Raw genomic sequence first — 26,828 nt, forward strand, 5'->3', positions numbered from 1 at the left:
GGACGCCATCCCCGGCTGAGGGGCTGGTTGCTGGGCGACAGGGGCTACCCATTGCGATCGTGGCTGATGACGCCTATACGGAGGCCACGCAATGAGGCGGAGAACCGCTACAATGATGCCCATGTAGCGACAAGGGGAGTGATCGAGAGGTGCTTTGGCGTGCTGAAGATGCGTTTCAGGTGCCTGGACCTCTCTGGGGGCGCCCTCCAGTATCGGTCAGATAGGGTCGGCCGCATCATTGTGGTGTGCTGCGTCCTGCACAACATAGCCCAGCAGAGGGGCGATGTGCCGCAGGCAGAGGAGGGCGGAGTGGAGGAGCAGCAGGAAGAGGCCCAGTCCTCCCCAGATGAGGGGGATGGGGGCAATGGTCAGGGCAGACGGGGTAGACACAGACGGGTGGCTGTCCACCGTTACCGGCTGGCCCAGCGGGCACGGGACAGACTGATAGACGCCCGCTTCACTGACTAGATGGGCGTGGGAATCGGGTAGTATGGCCACAGACCGCACACCATGACAACAGCCGACCACCCACACCCCCCACCCATCCATCCACCCAGCACCATCACCCCCCTCCCCAACCCCACACACCCCACCCGCATGCACACCACCCCCCCACTCCCAATTGCCGATCCACCGGCGGCACAACGGGCCGGGCTCACCCAGTTGCGGGTGGACGCGTGTCTATCGCAGGCCATGGAGAATGATGACAGCCCGCCTCCGATGAGCTCCTGGCTCTACATCGTTGGACTATGTCTGACCCATGGCCACAGTACCACCATCCACCCGGACCATCCCTGCATGCGGCTGTGATACTGCAGCGCACGGTCCCGTCCTCTGCCCGGGGGATGTTGATGGCGGCCCAGGGGGAAGGGGGCAGACTCACCTGGGGCTGAGGTAAGACCACCCCTCACACACACACTTGCGCTCAACGTACATGACACCCCCGCACACTTTGGACAGAGCATAAAGGCAGCTTCGGTAGGTGTAACATTGACTTTAATAACCAAAGGAGTTCATGCACGTGCCCTAGCGCCTAAAACTCATCTGTGCCCTGCACCCGTGCCAACTTACTCAGTGTCTAATTGTTTGGCCTTACGGGCCCTTTGACTACGTCTACGTGGTTCCCCAGACGGTACAGCAGAACTGGAGGTGGACTCCTGTGATTCCTGCCCTCTGACACTGGATCCCTTTGGCGGCCGTTTCCTGGGGCGTCCTGGCCTAGATGGGCCAGGCTGCGGCCCGGGCGACTGGGATGGCGAGCTGCCAGCCTGTCCTGCCCGTTGCCCACCCGATGCACCTGGGACGGAAGGGGGGGAGTCCGAGGTGTCGCGGTGTACCGGGACCTCCCCTACAGAGGGAGCCGGGATGGACCACACCACCTCCTCCTCCCTCGGGGTGCCCGATGGCCCCCAGGCCTCTACATGGGTGGGGGATGCGAACGGACTGGCCATCCGACGCGCCCCCGACATCTGGCGCTGCCAGTCCTGGAGGCCCGTGCTGGTATCGACAGGGGTCTGCAGGTTTGCAGCCATGGAGCCCAGGGGGTTGTCGAACCCTGTCTGCGACAGTGCGACGCCAGCTCGCACATGGCCACTGGCGCCGATGCCCTCAGCGATGGCCTGCTGAGACTGGGCCATGGCCTGCAGAGACTGGGCCATGGCCTGCAGAGACTGGGCTATGGCCTGCTGAGACTGGGCCATGGCCTGCTGAGACTGGGCTATGGCGTTGAGCGCCTCTGCCATCTGGCGCTGGCACTGGCTCATGGCCTCCTGTGAGAGGGCAGCCATTTCCTGGGCCACAGACGCCGCCTGCACGGAAGGCCCCAGGCCTCGCAAACCGTTCCCCATGTCTGACACCGTCGCACCCATTGCCTCCACCGCGGACGCCACCCGTGCGGTGTCAGCCTGGGTGGCACGCATGACCGGGACCACTCCCAGCTCCTGGACGCGGGTGGACTCCTCCACCTGCGACCGCAGCCGCCGCAAGCCACCCGTCACCCTATTCGCTCGTCTCCGTGTCGGTGGTTGTATCGGATCTATGTGTGGGTGTGGTAACTGCAGGAACCCGGGATCCATCTGGGCGGCAGATGTTCGCTTGGCCTGGGCTGCCCTCCGACCGCCCGGTCCCTCTGCTGCTCCTACCTCCACCTGCTGTACCGGGACGGCTGTGTTGTGCGCACCAGTGAGTGTACCAGACGCCTCATCACTAAAGTGCCCAACCGTGGTGAGTGTTTCTGCGATGGTGGAGGGTGTTGGTGACAGCAGTGGCGTTGTGTCGTGCTCTTCGTCCCACTCTGAGTCCATGGCACTTTGGGGTGGGGGTTCGTCTCCACCCATCCACTCTGAGTCACTGTCCGGTATTTCGTCTTCCCGGGTAGGGGTGTCCTGGGTAGTGCTGTCCCGGGTAGTGCTGTCCCGGGTAGGGGTGTCCTGGGTAGTGGTGTCCCGGGTAGGGGTGTCCTGGATAGTGGTGTCCTGGGTAGTGGTGTCCTGGCTCGGATGTGACGGGGGCCTGTGGCTGCCCCCCTCATCGCTGGGTGGTCGCTCCCGCACGTGACGGGGGTGTCGTCTCCCTGTTGCTCCAGGTCTCTCCGTCTCCCGTGGTCTCCGAGGGGCATCCTGCGGGCGTCGCATGCTGGAGGGTTCGGGTCTCTCCGTCTCCCGTGGTCTCCGAGGGGCATCCTGCGGGCGGTCTGCATCTGCGGGGATGGGTGCCTGGACGTTTGGTCCTGCGATACACAATGAAGCATGCATGGTTAGACATCAGGCAGTGATCAGGTGATACGGGAGAGGGGGATATAGGGGAGGGGGGATATGGGGACGGGCTGTTGGTGGCTCACTTGCTCGTGGGGCCCCGACCTCTGCATCAGCAACCTCCCGGTCGTCAGGTCCGCCAGCCAGTTCCAGGGCCCTTTCCTCGTGTACGGTCAGTGGCCTCTCATCAGCGGGCCCTCCTCCAGTCCTCACATGCTCCCTATTGTTGTGTGCGCGCTTCTCCTGGGGGGGGGGGGGGGGGGGGTGGTGGCAGGGGTAAAAGGCAACAGTGTTAGGCAGGTATATGAATGCACGCCATCGGTTGCGCGTGCATTGCAGAGGTTAAGGTTAGGGCTGGATTCACTTGGGGATATGGGGGATATGGGGGAGGGGGGATATGGGGGAGGGGGGATATGGGGGATATGGGGGAGGGGGGATATGGGGGATATGGGGGAGGGGGGATATGGGGGATATGGGGGAGGGGGGATATGGGGGAGGGGGGAATATGGGGGATATGTGGGAGGGGGGATATGGGGGAGGGGGGATATGGGGGAGGGGGGATATGGGGGATATGGGGGAGGGGGGATATGGGGGATATGTGGGAGGGGGGATATGGGGGATATGTGGGAGGGGGGATATGGGGGAGGGGGGATATGGGGGATATGGGGGAGGGGGGATATGGGGGAGGGGGGATATGGGGGAGGGGGGAATATGGGGGATATGGGGGAGGGGGGATATGGGGGAGGGGGGGATATGGGGGAGGGGGGATATGGGGGATATGGGGGAGGGGGGATATGGGGGAGGGTGGATATGTGGGAGGGGGGGATATGGGGGAGGGGGGATATGGGGGAGGGGGGATATGGGGATATGGGGGAGGGGGGAATATGGGGGATATGGGGGAGGGGGGGATATGGGGGAGGGGGGAATATGGGGGATATGGGGGAGGGGGGATATGGGGGATATGGGGGAGGGGGGGATTTGGGGGAGAGGGGATATGGGGGATATGGGGGACGCTCACCCTGCCTGCTCTGACGAGGTCGTTCACCTTCTTGTGGCACTGGGTGCCTGTCCGTGGTGTCAGGGCCACAGCGGTGACGGCCTCTGCCACCTCCCTCCACAGACGCCGGCTGTGGCGTGGGGCAACTCTGCGGCCGTGCCCGGGATACAGGGCGTCCCTCCTCTGCTCCACCGCATCCAGGAGCGCCTCCACATCGCGTGACTCGAACCTCGGGGCTGAGCGACGGCCAGCCATCAAGTCGGGTGTTGCGGTCGGCTGTTCCGGTCGGGTGGGGGGGGAGCTGCGCGGCCTTATGAGCCGTCACGCCGTGCAGCGCGTATGACGCTGCACGGCGTGAACCACTGCGCAAGCGCGGATCCCGTTACGTCGCTGCTAGCCCATTTCGGGCCGCAGACTATCGGCCCATTTTTATGACGTGACGCAAGTGGGATTTGCGCCGTTTTTTGCGCCGATCGGCGGAGTTTCCGCCGATAACGGAGAATTTCGCCCATGGTGTTAGGTGAATTGGACATTTTGAATTCTCCCTCTGTGTGCCCGAACAGGCGCCGGAATGTGGCGACTAGGAGATTTTCACAGTAACTTCATTACAGTGTTAATGTAAGCCTACTTGTGACAATAAAGATTATTATTAAGGTTGATATTGTTTAAAATGTTTTATTTTTGTACTGTTTCTGCATACATTTGTCAACTAATGTAGTGTTATTGTGTTATTTTGTAATATTGAAAAACCTTCTTTGGAATAATAATATAAATATATAAAAATATATATAGACAAGGCTGGTTTAGCACAGGGTTAAATCGCTGGCTTTGTAAGCAGACCAAGGCAGGCCAGCAGCACGGTTCAATTCCCGTACCAGCCTCCCCGAACAGGCACCGGAATGCGGCGACTAGGGGCTTTTCACAGTAACTTCATTTGAAGCCTACTTGTGACGATAAGCGATTTTCATTTCATTTTTTCATTTCATATATATTTAAAATAACCGATAAAAAGCACAACTATAATCTCTTCAATAATAGTGGTGGCTGGGGAAAGCAGCAGGCAAGGAGAAAGTTAAGCTATAAACTCTAACTTGAACAAGTTATTGGGTGGTGGAAGGATCAGGAACAAAGGCAAATTTCAAAAAACATGTCTTACCTGACTAAAGTTTGCATTTATATTGAGAGAATCCAGTGAATCCCTTATGCCATCACAATATGCAACAGCATTAGGTGCTGTGCAAGCTACATCATTCAATGTGTTGTTTAGACTTGTTCGTACATCAGTCAAGTTTGCCTGAAGTTTGGTAGTTGCTTTGGCTAAAGTTTGACGTGAGGTAGACAACTTCTCTAAAGCTTCTTTGGTTTCTTCGATGGCTGCAGATATAAAGGGTTGAACAAAAATTATCCCACTTACCAGCCAATATAAAATTCACCTTGGATGTCAGATGGCTGAACAGAACCCATCATATTTCAGCTTTCCATTCTGCAAATCCTTAGGTAGAAAATAATGTTTCAGCTCTACTTCAAGTTACTTTGAAATTTTTAAAAATATCCTTCTGCACTGTGCATATGTACACAGGTTTAAGACTGCACATGAATATCACCTCTTTCTTATACTGCCTCAGCTCATCTGCTGTTGAAAGGCATGCCTAGTTTAATCTCTAGGCTTGATGAGTCAAATGCTCTTCTGGCCAACCTCCTAAATTCCACTTTCCATAATCTGTAACCCCTCAAAAACTATGCGGCTCATATCCCACTCCGGCAGCTCTTTAATTTTAAAATGATCTTCCTCACCCCTTCCTTCACTGTAACCTCCATCAACCTTCAATGCTTTGAGATCTCTGCACTCCTCCAATTTTAACCGCTTGCATATCTCAGACCTTAATAGTTCCAAGATTGAAAATCATATCTTCAGATGACTAGGGTCTAAACTGTGGGAATCCTTCTGCCTCTCTTGCTGTCTCTCCTTCTTTAAACATTCTGAAAACCTGTCTCCATAAGTCTTTGTCATCCATCTTCAGCATTCCTAATGTGACTTGATATCAAGTTGTTTGGAACACTCTGTGAAGCACCTCCAGATGTTTTACAATGTTAAAGACTCTGGGTGAGATTTTCTCATCCCCTGTGGACTGTTTTGCAGTGGTGGAGGTGGCCCACTATTCGTTGGGGGTGGAATCTTCCGGTCCCGCCGCTGTCAGCAGGGCTACCCTTGTTCGCATCCTCCACCGCTGGGGAAACCACAGTGAGGGGTTGCGGTCAGCGGGACCAATGGCCAGCAAATTCCACCCGGTATATAAATTCCAAGTTGTTGTTATAATTTCCCTTTCCAGGACTACAAGTGGCAGAGCTGCAATCTTCCATGTAGGTCACATCTGCCCTCGGGCTTCTCTCTTGGCTGCAGAGGGCGGGATCCACCGGCTGCATTGCGCTCTCGCTCGAGCGCGTGCGGCCGGGAGAGGCCTCTGGCGGTTTCCCGGCAGCCTTCACGCCTCACGGGATCTACACAAGTCCCACATCGCGTTGGGGTCAGAATCATGGCCAAAAGGGACGGGACCAAACGCTGCTCGGCGAAACCGGTTTTAAACTGACTTTGGCGAGCTTATCCAGCATCTACCAGCCTCCCGGGATCTACCGGCCTCTCCAGTGAGGACTTGGCCGGGTACCATTCAGCATTGGTCCACACAAACCTGGACAAGGTGGAATGGCACCCGGCCCATTGAAGGCTGATCAGGGTCAGTGCAAGGTGGCTCCCTGGCCCTCCCCCTGGAACATGGGCACAACTAGCATCGTGGCACTGCCAAGGTGCCCAGGTGGCACTGTCAAGCTGGCAGGAGCGCTGCCCAGGGGCCAGGTGGTAGTGCAAGGGTGTCTGGGTATGAGGGTGGCTCTGCCAAGGGTCAGGGACCGAGGGGAGCCATGCCCATGAAAGGACAGTGGAGGGGGGCTTTGAAGGATGAGGAGGCATTTAAGGGACATCTAGACAAATATATGAATAGGTTGGGAATGGATGGATACGGACTCCGTAAGTGCAAACGGGTTCAGTTGAGGCAGGCTTGGAGGGCCGAAGAGCCTGTTTCTGCGCTGTATTCTTTGAGGTGAAGTCGGGACCTCTGGGAGGTTGGGGGGGAATGGGGGTCCTGTAAGGGGGCATTGGGGGCCCGAAGAGGGGGGACGTGATAGCGGGGTGTCCTGATTTGGGGGGTGTAGGGTAGTGCCCATGTGTGTGGTGGATGACACTGACCTTGGGTGGGGAGTGTGTGGGACCGACATGCTCACTTAGAGATTGGGGCACCCTTTCACAATGACGGCCTGATCTCGGAGTCCAGCTCCCCAGCGCTGAAAAAAATTATAAGTGTGGACTAAACCAATGAGATACATCCAGGGCCCAAGCTGTGATTTAAGTGACATTGGAGAGCGATGGGGAACTCGCCGGCAGAGCAGGCGGGAAACTCCCAGAAAAAACCACCACAAATTAACTTAGACATTTTTCCACTGAATTCCATCCAGAGGATCTAGCACCATTGTCATGTCAGTGCATTCATCTGGGTTTTGGCCCCAATCCTTGCAACACTGCATGCATTTTGGGAGGTGCAATTTGAGGAGTGGCCTTTTTACAAAGGAACACCAAAGGTGTGTTTTTCCCACCGCGTTGCACCAGGCGCCAATCTCATTACATCGGGTGTATAGCAGGAGAGGCCAAAAAGGGTTTTGCACTGTGTGCCGAGCTACGAATGATGCACACAAACCACTACATCCGACGCAATCTGGATCAAGCCCTCGCTGGGTGTTATCCAGATCTGCATACTTAAATGAGTCATTAAACTCATTTAAATCTGTGCAGCCCATTCGAGTCCGTAGTCTACCAGATCCTGGTATTCATTGACTCCACTGGCGAAGCCTCACGCCAGTGTAAATTAGTACTGATCTCCAGAAATGTAAACCAGATGGGATGGCCAGGCCAGGGGGGCCCGGAGGCCATTGGAGCCCTTGGGTGATCGGGGACAGGGCAGGGCAGTGCCCAGTACTAGCCTGGCACGCAGGCAGTGCCAACGTGACACTGCAGGCGTACCAGGTTGGCACCGCCTTGGTGGCAGGAGGCAGTGGCTGGGTGACCAGTTGCCACTGCTGAGGGGCCATGCCCATGCAAGGGGGGGGGTGATGGGGAATGAAGGGTAGGCGGTGCCTGAAAGGGGGGGGGCCTCACCAATCCCATAGCGGTATGTGCTCACTTGCTTGGGGGGGGGGGGGGTGACGATACCCCGATGCAGACGAGAATGTGTGTGGAGCTGGGTTACTCATGACTGTGTCGTGTGCGGGGGGCAGGAATGTGTGGAGTTGTAGTGATGGGGGAGGCTTTCCTCTGGGGTAGAGGATTGGGGGTGTTGCTCATGTGTGCGGGGGGGGGGGGGGGTGCGATGTTTATGGATGCAGGATGTGGGAGGCCCTTAACCTCACTCTGAGATTGGAGCACCTTCAAAAATGGCACCCCGATCTCAGAGCTGGTCTTGCCAGTGTCTGTAGTTCCCTACTCCAGAAAAAATTTCTAAGGGTGCAATTCTCCAGCCTTGTTACGCTCTCACTCAAGCGAAAAGAGGCCGGTGAATAGGGGGAGAGGCCGCCATAAACGAGTACCACGCCAGAAGCCAGTTTGCCATGCAACCCGCCCGTAGCGTGGCAAGAAACCAATTATCACCACTTATGCCCTATTTCCATACAATTAACGAGAGCCACCCGTCATTCAGCGGCCTCCCCAGCAAGTGGTCACTCTGGCACCAATTAGTCCTCCTTTTGAAAAATTTTAACCTGGTGGAAGGAGTGAGTTCTCCCAGTGAGCCAGAGAAGACACAGCCAGAGTGAGACAGCAACGAGTGAGTTTGGGAATTTGAATCTAGGTGGGAATTCGAAGCTGGGTGGGGTGGAGGTGCTTTTTATCCCTGGTAAGTGACTGGTAAGTAGTTTTTCTTTTCATTGTCTAATTTATTTATTTTTTCTTTCATTTTTTGGAATTGTAGTTGTATAAGTTAACCTAAGGTTTAAGACATGGCAGAAGATATTAGACCCGTGTCATGCTCCTGTGTGCGATGTGGGAGCTCATGGTTCATGGCACCGTGGCTGGCTCTGCTGCGCAGCTGGGCAGGAAGAAGAATGGCAGGGCGATAGTGATAGGGGACTCAATCGTAAGGGGAATAGACAGGCATTCAGCGGACGCAATCGAGACTCCAGGATGGTATGTTGCCCCCCTGGTGCAAGGGTCAAGGATGTATTGGAGCGACTGCAGGACATTCTGGGGGGGGGGGGGGGAGGGTGAACAGCCAGCTGTCGTGGTGCACATAGGCACCAACGATATAGGTAAAAAACGGGACGAGGTCCTACAGGCTGAATTCAGGGAGTTAGGAGTTAAACTAAAAAGTAGGACCTCAAAGGTAGTAATTTCAGGGTTGCTACCAGTGCCACGAGCTAGTCGAAGTAGGAATGTCAGGATAGATGGGATGAATACGTGGCTCGAGAGATGGTGCAAGAGGGAGGGATTCAAATTCCTGGGGCATTGGAACCTGTGGCAAAGATTAGTGGGAAACTAGAGGATTAGGAAATCTTTTGTTAAAATTATAAATATAGAGTACCCAATTATTTTTTCCAATTAAGGGGCAATTTAGTGTGGCCAATCCACCTATCCTGCACATCTTTTGGGTTCTGGGGGTGAAACGCATGCAGACACTGGGAGACTGTGCAAACTCCACACGGTCAGTGACCCAAGGCCGGGTTTTGAACCCGGGTCCTCAGCGCCGTAGGAGAATTAGGAAATCTTTAGGGCGCAACAGAAAGCTAGTAAAAATAGCTATAAAGAAGAGTAAGATAGATTATGAGAGTAAACTTGCTCAGAATATAAAAACGGATAGTAAAAGTTCTACAAATATATAAAACAAAAAAAAGTGGCTACGGTAAATATTGGTCCTTTAGAGGATGAGAAGGGAGATTTAATAATGGGAGATGAGGAAATGGCTGAGGAACTGATCAGGTTTTTTGGGTCGGTCTTCACAGTGGAAGACACAAATAACATGCCAATGACTGATGGAAATGAGGCTATAGCAGGTGAGGACCTTGAGACGATCGTTATCACTAAGGAGGTAGAGATGGGCAAGCTAGTGGGGCTAAAGGTAGACAACTCTCCTGGCCCTGATGGAATGCATCCCAGAGTGCTAAAAGAGATGGCCAGGGAAATTGCAAATGCACTAGTGATAATTGACCAAAATTCACTAGACTCTGGGGTGGTCCCGGCGGATTGGAAATTAGCAAACGTGACACCACTGTTTAAAAAAGGAGGTAAGCAGAAAGCGGGTAATTATAGGCCAGTGAGCTTAACTTCGGTAGTAGGGAAGATGCTGGAATCTATCATCAAGGAAGAAATAGCGAGGCATCTGGATGGAAATTGTATCATTGGGCAGACGCAGCATGGGTTCATAAAGGGCAGGTCATGCCTAACTAATTTAGTGGAAGTTTTTGAGGACATTACCAGTGCGGTAGATAACAGGAAGCCAATGGGTGTGGTATATCTGGATTTCCAGAAAGCCTTTGACAAGGTGCCACACAAAAGGTTGCTGCTTAAGATAAAGATGCATGGCATTAAGGGTAAAGTAGTAGCATGGATAGAGGATTGGTTAATTAATAGAAAGTAAAGAGTGGGGATTAATGGGTGTTTCTCTGGTAGGCAATCAGTAGCTAGTGGTGTCCCTCAGGGCCCACAATTCTTCACAATTTACATAGATGATTTGGAGTTGGGGACCAAGCGCAATGTGGCCAAGTTTGCAGACGAGTAGTAAAACAAAAAGTGCAAAGGATACTGGAAGTCTGCAGAGGGATTTGGATAGGCTAAGTGAATGGGCTAGGGTCTGACAGATGGAATACAATGTTGACAAATGTGAGGTTATCCATTTTGGTAGGAATAACAGCAAAAGGGATTATTATTTAAATGATAAAATATTAAACATGCTGCTGTGCAGAGGGACCTGGGTGTCCCAGTGCATGAGTCGCAAAAAGTTGGTTTAAAGGTGCAACAGGTGATTAAGAAGGCGAATGGAGTTTTGTCCTTCATTGCTAGAGGGATGGAGTTTAAGACTAGGGAGGTTATGCTGCAACTGTATAAGGTGTTAGTGAGGCCACACCTGGAGTATTGTGTTCAGTTTTGGTCTCCTTACCTGAGAAAGGACGTACTGGGACTGTACTTGTTGGAATTTAGAAGGATATGGGGGGGATCTTATAGAAACATATAAAATTATGAAGGGAATAGATAGGATAGATGCGGGCAGGTTGTTTCCACTGGCAGATGAAAGCAGAACTAGGGGGCATAGCCTCAAAATAAGGGGAAGTAGATTTAGGACTGAGTTTAGGAGGAACTTCTTCACCCAAAGGGTTGTGAATCTATGGAATTCCTTGCCCAGTGAAGCAGTAGAGGCTCCTTCATTAAATGTTTTTAAGATAAAGATAGATCGTTTTTTTGAAGAATAAAGGGATTAAGGGTGATGGTGTTCAGGCCGGAAAGTGGAGCTGAGTCCACAAAAGATCAGCCATGATCTCATTGAATGGAGGAGCAGGCTCGAGGGGCCAGATGGCCTACTCCTGCTCCTAGTTCTTATGTAAGGGCTTCTGTGGGGAGCGGAGTAAACATCCTTGCTCACGGGCAAAGAGCCCTGGGGTGCTGGGCTTGCTGCTCCAGTGCTGGGAGGGGTTGGGGGACCCTCAGCTGGGGGTGGGAGATCTCCGCAGGAGTGGGCCGCCTTGGAGGGTGGGGGGGGAGGCGCTTGGAGGGCAACCGCTCATGGCACCACTATGCCAACCCCTGGATCGTATTTACCCATTCCGGGAGCAACCCTTGTCCCTGCCCGTCTGCCTCACCGACCACCCATAACACCCACTGACTGCCGAGGCCTCTGGCCACGCTACTGAAGGCTATTTCTAATCAGGAATTGGCAATCGTGGTTATGTGAGCACTTCACACAACCCAAGTGGATCCCCATGGGTGGGCGGGCAATGCAGCATGTGGGAGTCATGGCCTAGCATCCCAGTCACACCTTGATGCCTGGACACTGCTTGAACACTGCGGGAGGCACCACCACACACGTAGCAGTCAACATCCGAACACCCAGGAGATGGGACACAGCTCCAGGGACTTGCCCACGGTCAGAGGATGGGTAGGTGCCACGGGTAGGGGGGGATGCCTGGAGATATGGGCCAAGGATTCGGAGGTCAGCCCGCATTGCGGAAGAAAGTAACAGAGACATCATACTGGTTGTGCAAAAAGATGTTTATTATGTTTGACAATTTCCCACCCGCCTGTTGGTGATGCTGCCTTCCCCACTCCCAGACCCCTCACTTCCGACCTAGCCCCCCACCCCCTACCTCAGTGCCCTCAGTTATCCTCAATGCGCTTTTCCCTCCTAGCTCTACCACTATTTCTAGGTGTGCCCCAAGGACGCACATTGAGGTGGAGGCATCCAGCTGCTTACCTCGTTCCATGGCCTTCGATGACCCTAGCAGGCATCCTCTGGGGGCTCTGAGGCCAGAGGGCCCGGCTCACTTGTCGGTGGCAGATGCACAGCCGTGCTGCCCTGTCCCGTGTGCTGGCTATGAGATGTGGCCTCATCAGAGGTGTGGAACACAGGAGAGCTGGTGGCCAACGTTGCCATTCCATGGGACAGGTCCGGGTGGCACTCCACCCTTCCTCCTCCCACTTGGTGTCCATAGGGCCTTGGGGTTCACCTTGGGATGGAAGCGCAGCTGGTTCGAGCCCCAGCTGCCCTTTCCTTGCATCATCTGGCTCTGCCAGCCCTGGTGGTTCTCCATGGTCTGCACCATTGTGTTGACCTCTTCAGCGATGCTACTCAGTGACTGGGATATGCTCTGCAGCGCCTCGGCAATGCCCACCTGCAACTGGGACAAGTTCCGCAATGCCTTGGCCATTCCCATATGAGAGCGAGGCATGTCCCGCAGAACCCCATCAAGGTCAACCTGGTACTGGATCACATCCGCCAGGCGGACAATCTGTCGAGACCCTCAGCCATGGCCGTCTCCGACTCCACAATGCATTGGACACCTTCAATAATGGTGCTCTCCACTGCGGTTGCCACCCTAACAGTGTTGACCTTGGTGCCATGCATTGCCGTCAACAACTCCTGCGCCTGAAATCTTTGGGACTCCTCCAAGCGGCAATGGACCTCCTGGAGTGTCACAGATATCTCCTTCTGAATGTCCCGGCCGCTCCCTAAAGTCTCTATCAGCTCCGGGTAGCCCTGTTCCATCAGTCTGGGACCCAGTTGGGTTCTGGGATCCAGCAGCCCCCCAGTTGCTGTCTGGTCTGGGAGTTCCTGCGTCCACCTGATGTACATCAACAGCATGCTGTGGTGTTCACCAGATTATGCCCCAGAAGCCTGACCACTAACATTTACCACAGAGGTGTGTGTATCTGCGATGGTGGAGTGTGGGGATGACAGCTGTGCCGCGACTATTACGGTGGCATCCTTGGAGCTCTCCTCTGAGGTAGTCTCCTGGGAGTCTGGAGAGGGTGCTGTCCGGGATGGGCCGGTGCCGTCGGCTGGAGGACCTGCAGGAGAATGGACATGTGGTCAGTGGGAGGGATGGGTCAGTCAGTAAGGCAATAATAACTCACAGGTGCTTGACAGGTGCTCCGGGTGGAGCCCGGTGGTTCCTCACCTCTGCTGCGTCCATCAGCCTCTGTGTTGGTGACCGCTCTGTCCTTGGCCACACAGGTCACCTCCAGGGCATGCTTCTCGAAGGTAGCGAGGATTTTCTGCCCAGCATGCCACTGCCAGTCTGGGCGCTCCCCCGACGGTTGTGGGAGAGCTTTTCTTAAGGAAACACAGAGAGGGTATCATTAGTCACAGATGTGGTTCACAGTGATGGGAGTTGGGGGGGGTGTGAAGAATGGTTTGGGGGATTGAAGACAGAGGGGTGGAGAAAGGGTTGGGGGGGTTGAAATGGGAGTGGGAGGAGGAAGGGGTGGGTGGTTTGGAGTGGGGAGCTATGGTGTCGACTCACTCGAGCTGCCCGGTTATGGTCATTGACTTTCTTCCTGCACTGGAGGCCAGTCCTCCTGGTCACACACCCGGGGCTCACAGCTGCCACCACCTCATCCCAGGTAGCATTGGCTTCTCTGTAGCTAATCCTCCTGGACCCTCAGGGGGACATGACATCCCTCCAGGCCTCCCCTGGATCTAGGAGCCTCCCCAGGTCAGCATCCCCGAATATTGGGGCTGGTCCCCTCGGTGCCATTGTTGCGAGCTGACTGGGGTTGGCTGAGCAAGTGCAGCTGAAGTGCTGCTCGACATTGTTGAACAGAACATTTTGAACAGGGAGGCTTGCAGTTGGGAATGTATCACAGAATCTACAGTGCAGAGTCGAGTCTGCACTGGCCCTTGGAAAAAGCACCCTACTTAAGCCCATGCCGCCACCCTATCCCCAGAACCCTGTAACCCAACTTAACCTTTTGGACACTGAGGGGCAATTTATCATGGCCATTTCACCTAACCTGCACATCTTTGTAATGTGGGAGGAAAATGGAGCATCCGGAGAAAACCCACGCCGACACGGGGGGAAAAGTGCAATCTCCACACAGTCACCCAAGGCTGGAATTGTACCTGGGTCCCTTGATTTGTGATGCAGCAATGCTAACCACTGTGCCGCCCACAGTCGGGGGAGGGCCGATCTGCGGGTAGAGGAGACATTATTCGCGGCTGGGGGCATTGTGGTGGGGTGGTCCGAAGCACGCAAATCGGCCGAAGAGGGGGATTATTTTGCGGGCTGCATCCGCCATGAAGCATGGCGCGGCCGCTGCAGGCCACCGCTGTGTGCATGCATGGCCACGAACCTGGCAATTCTCCGGGGCGTATTGACAGCTACAGCTCGGAGCTCTACGCTGCTGTCTTGCTAGCCCCAAGCAATACATGGAATTGGTGGCCGTTTTGCGCCAGTTTTCCTGGCGTAAAAGCCACCATTTGCACGCCTGCATGGAGACATAGGCCGAGGTTCTCCGATCCCGTGGCCAAGTCCTGATGCCGGCGTCAAAAGCGGCGTGAGCCACTCTGGCGTCAACGGGCTGCCAGGCCCAGGTATTCATCCCTTCCAAGGGGGCTAGTACGGCGGCGGAGCAGCGGACACCACTGTACAACGAATGCCGGCGCGGGTCCGTGCACGCGCGCCCGGCTGCGAGAGTCCATGCATGTGCGCCACAGCTGGCGCGAGTCTGCGCACGCGCATGGGTTCCCATCTTTGTGCTGGCCCTGTGCAATATGGCGGAGCCCTACAGGGGCATGGCGCGGAGGAACATAGGCCTCCCACGGAATTAGCCCGCCCGCCGATCGGTAGGCCCTGATTGCACGCCAGGCCACCATGGAGGCCCTCCCAGAGTCGGATCCACCCGCCACCGTACCAGGACAGCACCCTCAGTCAGAACTCCGAGATCCCGCCGGGTGGGACCATACGTAACCCACGCAGGCGGGACCCGGCCGAACTCGGCGGGCACTCGGCTCGTTGCGGCCCAGAGAATCGCCGGGGGGGGGGGGGGGGGGGCGCTTTCAACGGCCCCCAACCGGTGCGGGGGTAACCCCGCGGGCGCCAGAGATTCAGCGCGGGATCAGAGAATCCCGGCCATTGTCTCCAAATCGGAGAACTCAGCCCCACATATCCCGAATGAATTTCATGTGGTTCCATTGTCTTGCATAGAAACGGTGGGTGGAATTTAATCCAGTCTATCACAGCTGGAAACATGGTGGCTTGGGACCACTTAATGGTGGGAATGGCCACAGGATGAACTCTCCTAAGCCACCACCCCACCCACGGGTATGTTTGATGGCAGGCACGTGGGAGAATATGGCATGTGGGCCAAAAATCGGTTCCACCCATCGGTGGGAATTTGAAGTGGAATCTTCTGCTGGTGCTTGCCATGGCGCATTGGAAAACCTCTAGAGGACGACATGAACTTTATTTGCCGGTTAATAGTCCGGTGGCGGCCATGGAGTGACTGGTTGCATGTTTGGCAGCTCCCACTGATGGTGGTCTTTTTGTGGCCTTTACACCAGTTTGTTGCAGGTATTTTGTATAAAAAAGGTTCAGAAGTGAGAGCAGAAGAAATTGACCCCTAGTTTATGGAGCTGCGGTCCAGAACAGCCCGGAAAAAACTGAACCAGTTGGTTGAGGCGAGCGGACAACGCACGCGGAGATGGCGGATGGGCAGGGTTTGGCCCCGTCTGCTCAGTGGTCGATGGACCAGTTGGTGAGCTTCTTAAATGAGAAGTTCACCCAACAGCAGGAGAGTGCGGAGGACCTGGCCATGGCGGTGGACTTGATCAAGGCGGTGGTTGACCGCGTGGAGACGAGACTGGCGGCCCAGGGACAGGTGATCCAGAGGTCAGAGGAGCAGGCGGGGGAACAGGAGGAACAGTCCACCTCGATGGCAGCAGAAATTAAGATGCTGCGTGACCAGCAGAAGACGATGTTGGAGAAAGTGGAGGACCTGGAGAACCATTCTCAGAGGCAGAATATCCGAATCGTGGGCTTGCCGGAGGGAATCGAAGGATCGGATATGGGTGCGCATGTTGGGAAGATGCTGGAGAGGCTGCTCGGGGAAGGTGTGTTTGACTGGCCGGTGGAGGGCACTGACGCACAAGCCCCAGGGGGGTGAGCCACTGAGGGCGATGGTGGTACGATACCTTTAGATCCTGGACAAAGAACGCATCATGAGGTGGGTCAGGCAGACGAGGCGATGCACTTGGGAAGATGTTGAGATTCAGGTGTAACAAGACCTGGAAGCAGAGCACGTGAAGCGGAGGGCGAGTTTTAATAGAGTCAAGTCGGCCTTGTGCAAGATTGGCGTAAAGTTTGGACTACTGTACCCGGCTCGCCGGTGGATGACCTTTGGTGGCCGGGAGTTGTACTTTGGCTCGACGGAGGAGGCAGCGGACTTTATGAAGGAGAATGGACTGGCAGGAAAAGGAGGACCTTGAACTTTGATTGAGGGGAACTGAACTATGTTGTGAAAAACATTGGGTTTATGCTGTTTGGATTCCTTTTGTTTTTTTTCCATTCTTCGGTTCTGTTTGGAGTTAAGTCAGTTTGCAGTGCTCTGTTATACGATGGGGGGTGGGTCTCTATGTTCGGACCTTGGGAGGGATTGTTGTTTGTTTTTACTTCTTGCCTTTGTTTAGACTGTTTGCACTAAGAGCGGGGGGGGGGGAATCAGTGGGAGGTAGGATGCTAGGCACCATGGGCGGAGGCTGCCAGGCTAGCTGGGCGGGCTAGTACACGGTGCAAAGTGGGGGGTGAGCTGAAGATCAATCTATGTGGGGAAGGATGGGAGAGGGAGTGGGAGTGGGGGGGAGATTATACTGCTGACGGGGAGGGGACTTTCAAAGTGGAGGAGGAGGAGGGTTGATAATGGTAGTTGCCCGAGGGTGGGCCAGGGGACGTGCGGGGCATGGACCGCAGACTGGCCTAGGAGAGGTTATGGTTGATCAGCAGGGGAAGGGGGCGGGGTGCCCCCCGACCAGGCTGGTCATGTGGAACGTTCGAGGACTGAATGGGCCAGTCAAAAGGGCCCGTTTTTTCGTGCACTTGAGGCAACTGAAGGCGGATGTGGCCATGTTGCAGGAGACACATCTGAAGGTGGGGGATCAGATTAGGCTAAGGAAGGGATGGGTTGGACAGGTGTTCCATTCAGGGTGAGACTTTAAAACGAGGAGGGTGACAATCTTGGTTAATAAGCGGGTGGCGGTCGAGGAGGGGAATATAGAAGAGGACCCGGGGGGTAGATATGTTACGGTTAGTGGGAAGCTGGAGGGAATGGCCGTGGCATTGCTGAATATATATGCCCTGAACTGGGATGATGTTGAGTTTGTTAGGCGGGTACTGGGGAAGATCCCGGACCTAGATTCACATCGACTGATTATGGGGGAGATTTCAATACGGTCCTGGATCCAAGGCAGGACTGGTCGAGTTCTAGGTCTGGGAAGGTATCAGCTATGGCGAAGGAGCTCCAGGGGTTCATGGAGCACACAGAGGGAGTCGATCCGTGGAGTTTTGGGAGTCCGAGGAGTAAGGAGTTTTCATTCTACTCCCATGTGCATAAGGTGTATTCTCGGATAGACTTCTTTGTGATGGACAAAATGCTGCTGGCTGAGGTGGTAGAGGCTGAATATTCAGCAAGGGAAAGGCCCAGCACACTCAATGGAGGTTGGATGTGGGGCTGTTAGCGGAGGAGGAGGCGTGTGAGCGGGTGAGGGAGGCCATTCAGGGATATATAGGGATCAATGACACGGGTGAGGTCTCGGTGGGGGTGGTTTTGGAACCACTGAACGCGGTTATTTGGGGGGAAATTCATCTCAATTCGGACCCGTAAGGAGAAGGCTGAGCTGGCGGAGTTGGACAGATTGGTAGGCAAAATTTTACAGGTGGACAGGGGGTATGCGGAGTCTCCGGATGATGGGCTTTTGAAAGAGCGTCAGAGACTGCAGCTGGAATTTGGCTCCTGTCCACAGGTAAGGCGGTGGGACAGCTGAGGAGGGTAAGGGGCGGTTTATGAATATGGGGAGAAAGCCTGCAGGATGCTGGCGCACCAGCTGAGGAAACAGGAGGCGGTGAGAGTGATTGGGAAAGTGAGAGATACAGGGGGGAAGGTGATTCTGGATCCGGCGGGGTGAATGATGTGTTTCGGGAGTTTTATAGTAAATTGCATAAATCGGAATCCCCAGTCGGTGAGGAGAGTATGAAGCGATTTCTGGGAGGGCTGGAGTTCCTGAAGGTAGACGAGAGTTGGTGGAGGATTTGGGAACCCCAACTGGGCTTGGGCAGGTGATAGACGGGTTGGGGGTGCAATCGGGTCAGGCCCCAGGACCAGACGGATACCCGGTTGAGTGGTACAAAAAGTTTTCCGGGCTGTTGGGGCCGCTCCTGGTAAAGGGTTTTAATGAGTCAAAGGGGCTGGGTGTGCTCCCCCCAAAGTTATCACAGGCATCGATTTCCCTTATTTTGAAGCGGGATAAGGATCCGGAGAGCTGTGGCTCATATAAGCCAATCTCCCTGTTAAATGTAGATGCAAAGATCTTGGCCAAACGCATGGAAGATTGTGTTCCGGGAGTAATAGGGGAGGACCAGACGGGATTTGTTAAGGGACGACACCTGATGTCCAACATTAGGCAGCTCTTAAATGTAATAATGATGCCTGCAGAGGTGCACAAGGGTAATGGCCATGGATGTGGAAAACGCCTTTGATCCAGTGGAGTGAAAGTACTTGTGGGATGTTCTGGGAAGGTTTGGTTTTGGGCAGGGATTTGTGGATTGGGTCAAGTTGCTAGATCAGACACCAGTGGCGAATGCAAGGACAAACCGGGTTCAATCAGAATATTTTAGTCTGTGCCGGGGACGAGACAGGGGTGGCCATTCTCCCCACTACTGTTTGACTTACCGGGTGGAAATTAGTTCCGGTACCTGCAAATACGGAATTTTGTCCGGAGGCAGGTCCCAAGCTTTCTTCGCCTCCCACAAAGGGGACTACAGGGTAAGGTTTTGTCTAAAACAGGGGTTGGGGAGGGGAGGGTCTTGGAAATATATAAGGAACTGATGGAGTGGGAAGGAGTCCCAAATAGGGTGGTGAAGAGGAAGTGAGAGGAAGAGCTGGGAGGTGAATTGGAAGTTGGGTTATGGGAGAAAGACCTGAGGAGAGTCAATGCATCCTCATTGTGTGCCAGGCTTAGCCTGATCCAGTTCAAGATGGTCCACAGGGCTCACATGACTGGGGCCCGGGTGAGTAGGTGTTTTGAGGAGGTGGAGGACAGTTGTGGGCAGTGTGGGGGAAATCCTGTGAATCATGTACATATGTTTTGGGCGTGTCCGAGGCTGAGGGGATTTTGGCAGGGATTTTCAGATACCATGTCAGAAGTCCTGAAAGGGAGGGTGGCTCCGAGCCCAGAGATGGCAATATTTGGAGTGTCGGAAGATCCGGGAGCCCGGGGTGGGGGGTGAAGAGAGGCCAACGTTTTGGCCTTTGCCTCCCTGGCGGCCTAGAGATGGATTTTGCTGGGATGGAGGGACTCAGAGCCTCCAAAGCCATGACTTTGGGTCAGTGACATGGCAGGGTTTCTCAGGTTAGAGAAAATTATGTTCGCCTTAAGAGGTTTGTTACAGGGGTTCGCTCGGAGGTGGCAGCGTTCATTGACTTCTTAAAGAAAAACTGACCGTCAGCAGGGTGGTTGGGGGATGGGGGGTGAAGGGAAGACATGGAAGTGACGATTAAGGGCAGGGAATCTAATGTATGAGTAGTTAGGGTTGGGGGGAGTTGGGTGTGTTATTGCGGGTTTTTTTGCGTGTGTTGGATCTCTGTTGTTCAAAATGTTAAAATTACAAATGCCTCAATAAAATATTTTCTGGAAAAAAAAATAGGATGCAGACGAAGGCCTGACCACCCCCTAGGGAAGTGGTCCTAGGGGAGGCAGTGCCGTACTAGTATTGTCGCTGGACTAGTAATTCAGAGATCCAGAGTTATGCTCTGGGGACTCGGGATCGAATCCCACCATGGCAGATGGTGAAATTTGAATTCAATAAAAATGTGGGATTAAAAGTCTAAAGGTGATCATTAAACCATTGTCGATTGTCCTAAAAACCCATCTGGTTCATTCATGTCCGTTAGTGAAGGAAATCTGTTCACCTTACCTGGTCTGGTCGACATGTGACTCCAGACCCACAGCAATGTGGTTGAATTTAATTGCCCTCGGGGATGGGCGATAAATGCTGACCCACCCAGCGACGCCCACAGATGAATAAAAACAAATGCCGGCAGGAAAACATGCCAGAGAGAAACACGTTCGTAGAACATGGAAGGAAAAAGCACCGTTCACCATGGGGAGAAACTGGGCGGCACGGTAGCACAGTGGTTATCACTGTTGCTTTACAGCTCCAGGTCCCAGGTTCGATTCCCAGTTTGAGTTACTGTCTGTGTGGAGTCTGCACGTTCTCCCCGTGTCTGCGTGGATTTCCTCCAGGTGCTCTGGTTTCCTCCCACAGTCTAAAGATGTGCCGGTTAGGTGGATTGGCCATGCTAAAAAATTGCCTCCATAAATCTACAGCTATTCAGCACATCACATAGCACACTGACACACAACCACTGAAATGAAGCCCTCTGAAATGGTGGCTCATAACAGGAGGAAAAGAATGAACCGGCACACCTCAGCACCATCAAGGAGATGGTGAAATAAATGAGGACAGTGTCACAAAGCCAGTTACAATGTACGTTGCCAAAGCCATTGAGGAGGATATTAAGTTGATAATTTACATACCTCTTCATACACTCACCCTCATAGTAAAGGATGCCTTGAATTGGAAACTGTGTAACTCCAACTTTCCTTATCAGATCGCCTTCCCTCCCCCTTATACTACTGAGCTTTCAGATAGTCCAACCTCCAAAAAGCCATGAGGAAGATGAACAATAATCCAACGGCAGTGTAGAGGAGGTACACTTGCTGTGACATCCATATCTACAAGTTCAGATACTGGCACTGCATAACTTTAGAGTTAAATTGGGGTCAGGGTGTGGTGAGTAGTGGATATGAGTGGGCTGCAGCCAGCTCAGAGGGATCGGACAGTTTGTGTGCCATTTCCCTGGAGGTCAAAGATGAGCTCTTTTGCAAGAGGCTCCGATGAAGATTTGGGGAAATAATCTCCACTCACCGACAATGAACATAGAGGATTCCAGATACTATGTGACAAAGGGCATCCAATAGAGTTTGGAGCCCACCTTTTCCACTATGGAAGTGGTGGGCAACTCCATGGCAGCTCTGGCAGACCAATGGATCGCCTGCTGGCAGAGATCCCCCTGCACAGGGAGCTTGGATAGAAGTTATGAAATCCATAGTTGCTGCCATGTCGCTGAAACTGCTGCCATCATGGCTGTAGGAAAGGTTGCGTTTAATAATTAGTTTGTAGTTCAGTTATGTAGGCAGCATGGTAGCACAAGTGGATAGCATTGTGGCTTCACAGCGCCATGGTCCCAGGTTCGATTCCCCGCTGGGTCACTGTCCGTGCGGAATCTGCATGTTCTCCCAGTGTCTGCGTGGGTTTCCTCCGGGTGCTCCGGTTTCCTCCCACAGTCCAAAGACATGCAGGTTAGGTGGATTGGCAATGATAAATTACCTTTAGTGAGCAAAAGGTTTAGGAGGGGTTATTGGGTTCTGGGGATAGGGTGGAAGTGAGGGCTTAAGTGGGTCGGTGCAGACTCGATGGGCCGACTGGCCTCCTTCTGCACTGTATGTTCTATGTTCTATGTATCATGATCAAGAAATCAGAGTATATCAATTAACCTAATATTGTATGGGTCCTTCATGTTTATTCCCTTATTTCCCCTTTCTTTTATTTTTGCAGTTATCTTTTTGATCCATGGATGATTAATGGACATGTGTCTTTAAGGCAAACAGACTGTGTCTTTAATTCAAGCAAATTAATCCAGGAGCAGGAAAGATTACTGTGCTAATTTGTGCTCGTTTAAACTGGAGTTGCAGACTGACCAGCATCGGTGAGAAAGATGGGCTGGGACTCGGTTTAATTGATTTGGCTGGTGGCCAATGGATTGGCCTAAAAGGCTGAGCTCTGCCTGTTCACAGGTGGCGACTGAAATGGTTCTGACCCACAGCAATGTGGTTGAATTTATCCCACTGAAATGGTTCTGAGATCTGATGGTTTCAGGTTCGGTTCTGGCAGCACAGAGGTAAAAAGGCCCAGCTAATCCTTTCCATAAAGCTTGCTGTGAGGGCTGTCTCTCTCTCCAGAAAGATCCAGCTAACTCTCCATAAAGGTTTGCTGTGAAAGCCGTTTCTCTCTCTAGGAAGCCTGTGGCTGGCGGATTCCTGGAACTACAGAGACCTGAAGACAAACCACGTACTGATAAGGTTTGATGAGAGAGACTCTGCCTTTCCAGGAAAGTTGGGAGTACGGTATTCTTAAACTACGGAAAAGACCAGTACAAACTGCAAAACAAGAAATTTAATCTGCAAGCTTACTGTGAAGAAAACATGCTAAAATGTATCATCTGAAACAAAGACTCCTTTACCTGTCTCTTCCTCCTTTCCACCCCTTGTATTTGTCTGTATTGTATGTGTGGGTGGGTGTTAGGTATTAGTTAATAGTTAACCAACTGTATCTCCTGCTTATTTCATTATAGTTCTTGTCATAATAACAATAATTATGTTGACAATTACAAACAGGTAATTATTGTGCAGCAAACGGCCAAAGACTTTGGGTATTTTTATAATTATATAATATAACAGAATGTAACATTATAAAAGAATTATTGGTTCATTCACTTGTGTTGTGACTCTGGGATGAGTAGGCTGGAATTGCCCAGGTTGTCGTAACAATGTGATATCTTACTTAAATATCGTCAATATGTAAGGCACTGATATCACACCATGTGAGCCTTCGCCTGCATCCTTACATGACAGATGAAACACACTACATAGCAGAAGTTGGTAGCCGTCAGCACACTCAACAACTAATGTTGGTATTATAGGAAGTGGAGGGAGGTGGGGCTGGTGAGGGTGAGGGATCTGTACCTGGAGCAGAGATTTGCAGGTCTGGAAGAGCTGCGAAAGAGGTGGAGCTGTTGAAGGGAAGTGAGTTCAGGTATATGCAAGTGAGGGATTTTGCGCGGATGCAATGGAGAGGCTTTCCCTAGCTGCTCTTGTATACTCTGTGGAGCGGTTGCTGCTCCCAGTTGTGGAAGGGGAGGGCAGGATTGGTGATATATATGGGTGGCTGGGGAACACGTGGGAGCGCAGGTGGTGAGGATTAAGGAGAAATGGGAGGAGGAGCTGGGGAGGGGGAAGAGATAGGATGGGGAATGTGGAGTGAGGCGATGCGTCGGGTAAATTTGACCTCCTCGTGTACAAGGGTGAGTTTGATTCAATTTAAGATGGTGCATAGGGTACATATGACTCGGGCGACGATGAGTGGGTTTTTCCGGAGGTGGCCAATGAGTGTGAGAAGTGTGGGAGAGGACCAGCAAATCAGCACACATGTTCTGGTGCTGCGTGAAATTGGAGAGATACTGGAAAGTGGGTGTTCAGGACACTGTCAAAACTTGTGTGGGTAGAGGCCAGGCCGGACCCAATGGTGGTGATTTTTGGGGTATCGCAAATGCCGGAACTGATGGAGGGGTGGAGGGCAGATGTTGTGGCCTTTGCCTCTCTCGTGGCCCAGCGAAGGATTCTGTTGGATTGGCAGTCGACAACGCCACCGGGGGGTGGCAGCCTGACTGGGGGACCTGTAGACTTTCTCCAGCTGGAAACGATCAAGTTCGAATTGAGGGTATCAGCGAAGGGCTTCGAGACGCAGAGGGGACCATGTTTGAGGAACTTTTTGGTGTAGGGGAGGGGAGGAGGGAGGGAGGGGAGAGGGGATGAAAAGGGGAAAAGACTTGCACAAACTGTGAACTATGGAGTGTGGATAATGCTTTTTGATTTATGTCTTTGTACATTTGAATATGTTTGGAACATATTTTTAAAAAACTAATGTTAGTAGTTTTAAAATATCACAAGGTGATTCACAGGAATGTCATATACCAAAAGTCAACGCCAAGCCAAATCATGAGATATTAGGGGTGGGTTTTCCCGGTTCTGCCAAATGGGCGTTTTGTTAATCGGCAAATTTGCCCAACCTAGAACAGGTGGTCAAGGTGGTGGTTTTTAAGGAGCATCTTAAAGAATGAGAGGTGAATTAAAATGGAGCAGTTCAGAGGTGGAATTCCATTAAGGGTCGAGGCAGCTGAAGGCACAACTGGCATTAATGGGGTGAAGGAAGTGATGCACAAAAGTGAAGAGTTGGAGGTTCACAGAATACTGAGAGGACTGTAGGGTGGGTGAAAGTTGGAGATAGTAGTTGCGAGACGATGGAGATATTTGAAAGCAAAGTTGAGGATTATAAAATCAAGGTTGTTGAATGGACTTGCTGTGAATTAAGATAGCAGCCTTAAATAATCTAAAATTGACAGAGGAGTATAGGAGGCCACCCAGAAAAGCACTGGGATAGTTGTAGCAGCATATGGGCTGAGGGAAGGGCTAGGATAGATGATGGGTCCAATCGAATGGCCTCGCACCCGACTCGGGTCGCGGCAAGGCCGTTAAACCTCACGAGGCCTGTCGCGAGATTTGCGATGCTTGGGACGCCTCGCGAGATCTAACGATATGCCATGAGCTGTCACAATCTGGATCCCTCCCTCGCTGGGCAGGATCCATATTTGCATATTTGACTGTTAGCTTCACTTAAATATGTCTGTGCCAAAGTCTCCCAAGGCCCGGATCCAACACCCGTGCCTGGGAGACCTTGCCATGGCACAGTTTAACACCGATCCACACAAATGTGGGCCAGGCATAACAGCATCTGGGGGGTTCGGACTCTGGGCATTGTGGTACCCTGGCATTCCTGCTGCCACCTGGGTACCTTGGCACTGCAAGCTTGGCAGTACCATATGGGCATCCTGGCAGTGCCTTTGTGGCACTGCCAGGGCCAGGCTGGCAGTGCCATGGTGCAGGTTGCCTGTGCTGGGGATTGGGCCTGGGGGTGCCACCAACACCATGCACTAGCGAGAGTAGGAATAAGAGGATGAATGCGTGGCTGGAGAAATGGTGTACCAGGGAGGGATTTATATTCTTGAGACATGGGACTAGTTCTGGGGAAGGTGGAACCTGTACAAGCCAAATAGGTTGCACCCAGGCAGAGCTGGGACCAATATCCTCGGGGGGGCTTTTGCTAGTTCCATTGGGGAGGTTTTAAACTAGTATGGCAGAGATGGGAACCCAAGGATAGGTTTAGATGGGTCAGATTCAGATCAGGAAATGGAAAGTAAAACATTAATTTGTGATGTGGTCAGCGACTTGGAAAGACAAAATAAACAAGGGTTAAAAAGCATCCTGCAAAGGAAATTGACTGTTTATACTTCAATGCAAGGAGCATTACAAACAAGGCAGATGAGCTAAGGGCACAGTTAGACACATGGCAGCAGGATGTTGTTGCTATAATGAAAACCTGGCTAAAGGAGGGGCAAAACTGGCAACCCAATATCCCTGGATATAGAGCTATTACCCAGATAGAATGGGTGACAAAAAAGGAGCATTAATGATTAAAGACAGTTGTGAGAAGGGATGATATACTAAAAGGGTTAACAAATTTATGAGTTGAGTTTAGGAATAAAAAGGGGCAGTCCCATTACTAGGTGTATACTGCGGACCCCTAAATATTGAGAGGAAGATAGAAGAACATATATGTCGAGTAATTTCTGCCTGTAGGAATAAGAGGGCAATAATAGTAGGAGACTTTAACTACCCCAATATTTTTTTTAAAAATAAATTTAGTGTACCCAATTCATTTTTTCTAATTAAGGGGAAATTTAGTGTGGCCAATCCACCTAACCTGCACATCTTTTGGGCTGTGGGGGCGAAAACCACACAAACACGGGGAGAATGTGCAAACTCCACACGGACAGTGACCCATAGCCGGGATCGAACCTGGGACCTCAGGGCCGTGTGGCTGCAATGCTAACCACTGCGCCACCGTGTTGCCCTAACTGCCCCAATATTAATCGTGTTTCAAACAATATAAGGGGCATTGAGAGTGAAAAATTAATGTACTGTGTCTAGGATTTTTTTAAATTAAACATCACGGGACAAGCCCAACGAGAGGCGATGCAATTTCAGATTTAGTCTTGCGAAATGAAAATGAGCAAGTGGGTGAAGTGACAATGGGCGACCATATCAGGGACCAAATTCAGTTAGCTTCAGTATTATTATGAAAAAGGACAGCGATAAATCAGGAGTGAAAGTTTTAAACTGGGGGAAGGCAAACTTTAAAAATCTGAGAAGTGATTTGGCGGAGGTGGACTGGACAAAACTGCGAAAGGATAAATCAGTGGTAAACCAGTGCGAAGCGCTAATGAGTGAGTTCCTTAGGGTACAAAGCAGACATGTCCCCTCCAAAAAGAAGAATGGTACTGCCAAATCTAGACCCCCTGGTTGTCTAGAAAAATACAGTGG

At 52.5% G+C, this 26,828-nt stretch overlaps 1 protein-coding gene across 13 annotated transcripts in view; it reads right to left on the bottom strand.

Annotated features, from left to right (window-relative positions):
• The window catches only part of LOC140408764 (prominin-1-A-like), a 362,788-nt gene that overhangs the window by 136,294 nt on the left and 199,666 nt on the right, over positions 1–26,828 (bottom strand). For all 13 annotated transcript variants that reach the window (XM_072496421.1, XM_072496410.1, XM_072496411.1 and 10 more), the window contains one exon: positions 4,907–5,124. In XM_072496421.1, the coding sequence (XP_072352522.1) occupies positions 4,907–5,124 (218 nt within the window). The remainder of the gene's footprint in view (positions 1–4,906; positions 5,125–26,828) is intronic.

This window comes from Scyliorhinus torazame, chromosome 3, assembly GCF_047496885.1.
Source record: "Scyliorhinus torazame isolate Kashiwa2021f chromosome 3, sScyTor2.1, whole genome shotgun sequence".
Taxonomy (NCBI): domain Eukaryota; kingdom Metazoa; phylum Chordata; class Chondrichthyes; order Carcharhiniformes; family Scyliorhinidae; genus Scyliorhinus; species Scyliorhinus torazame.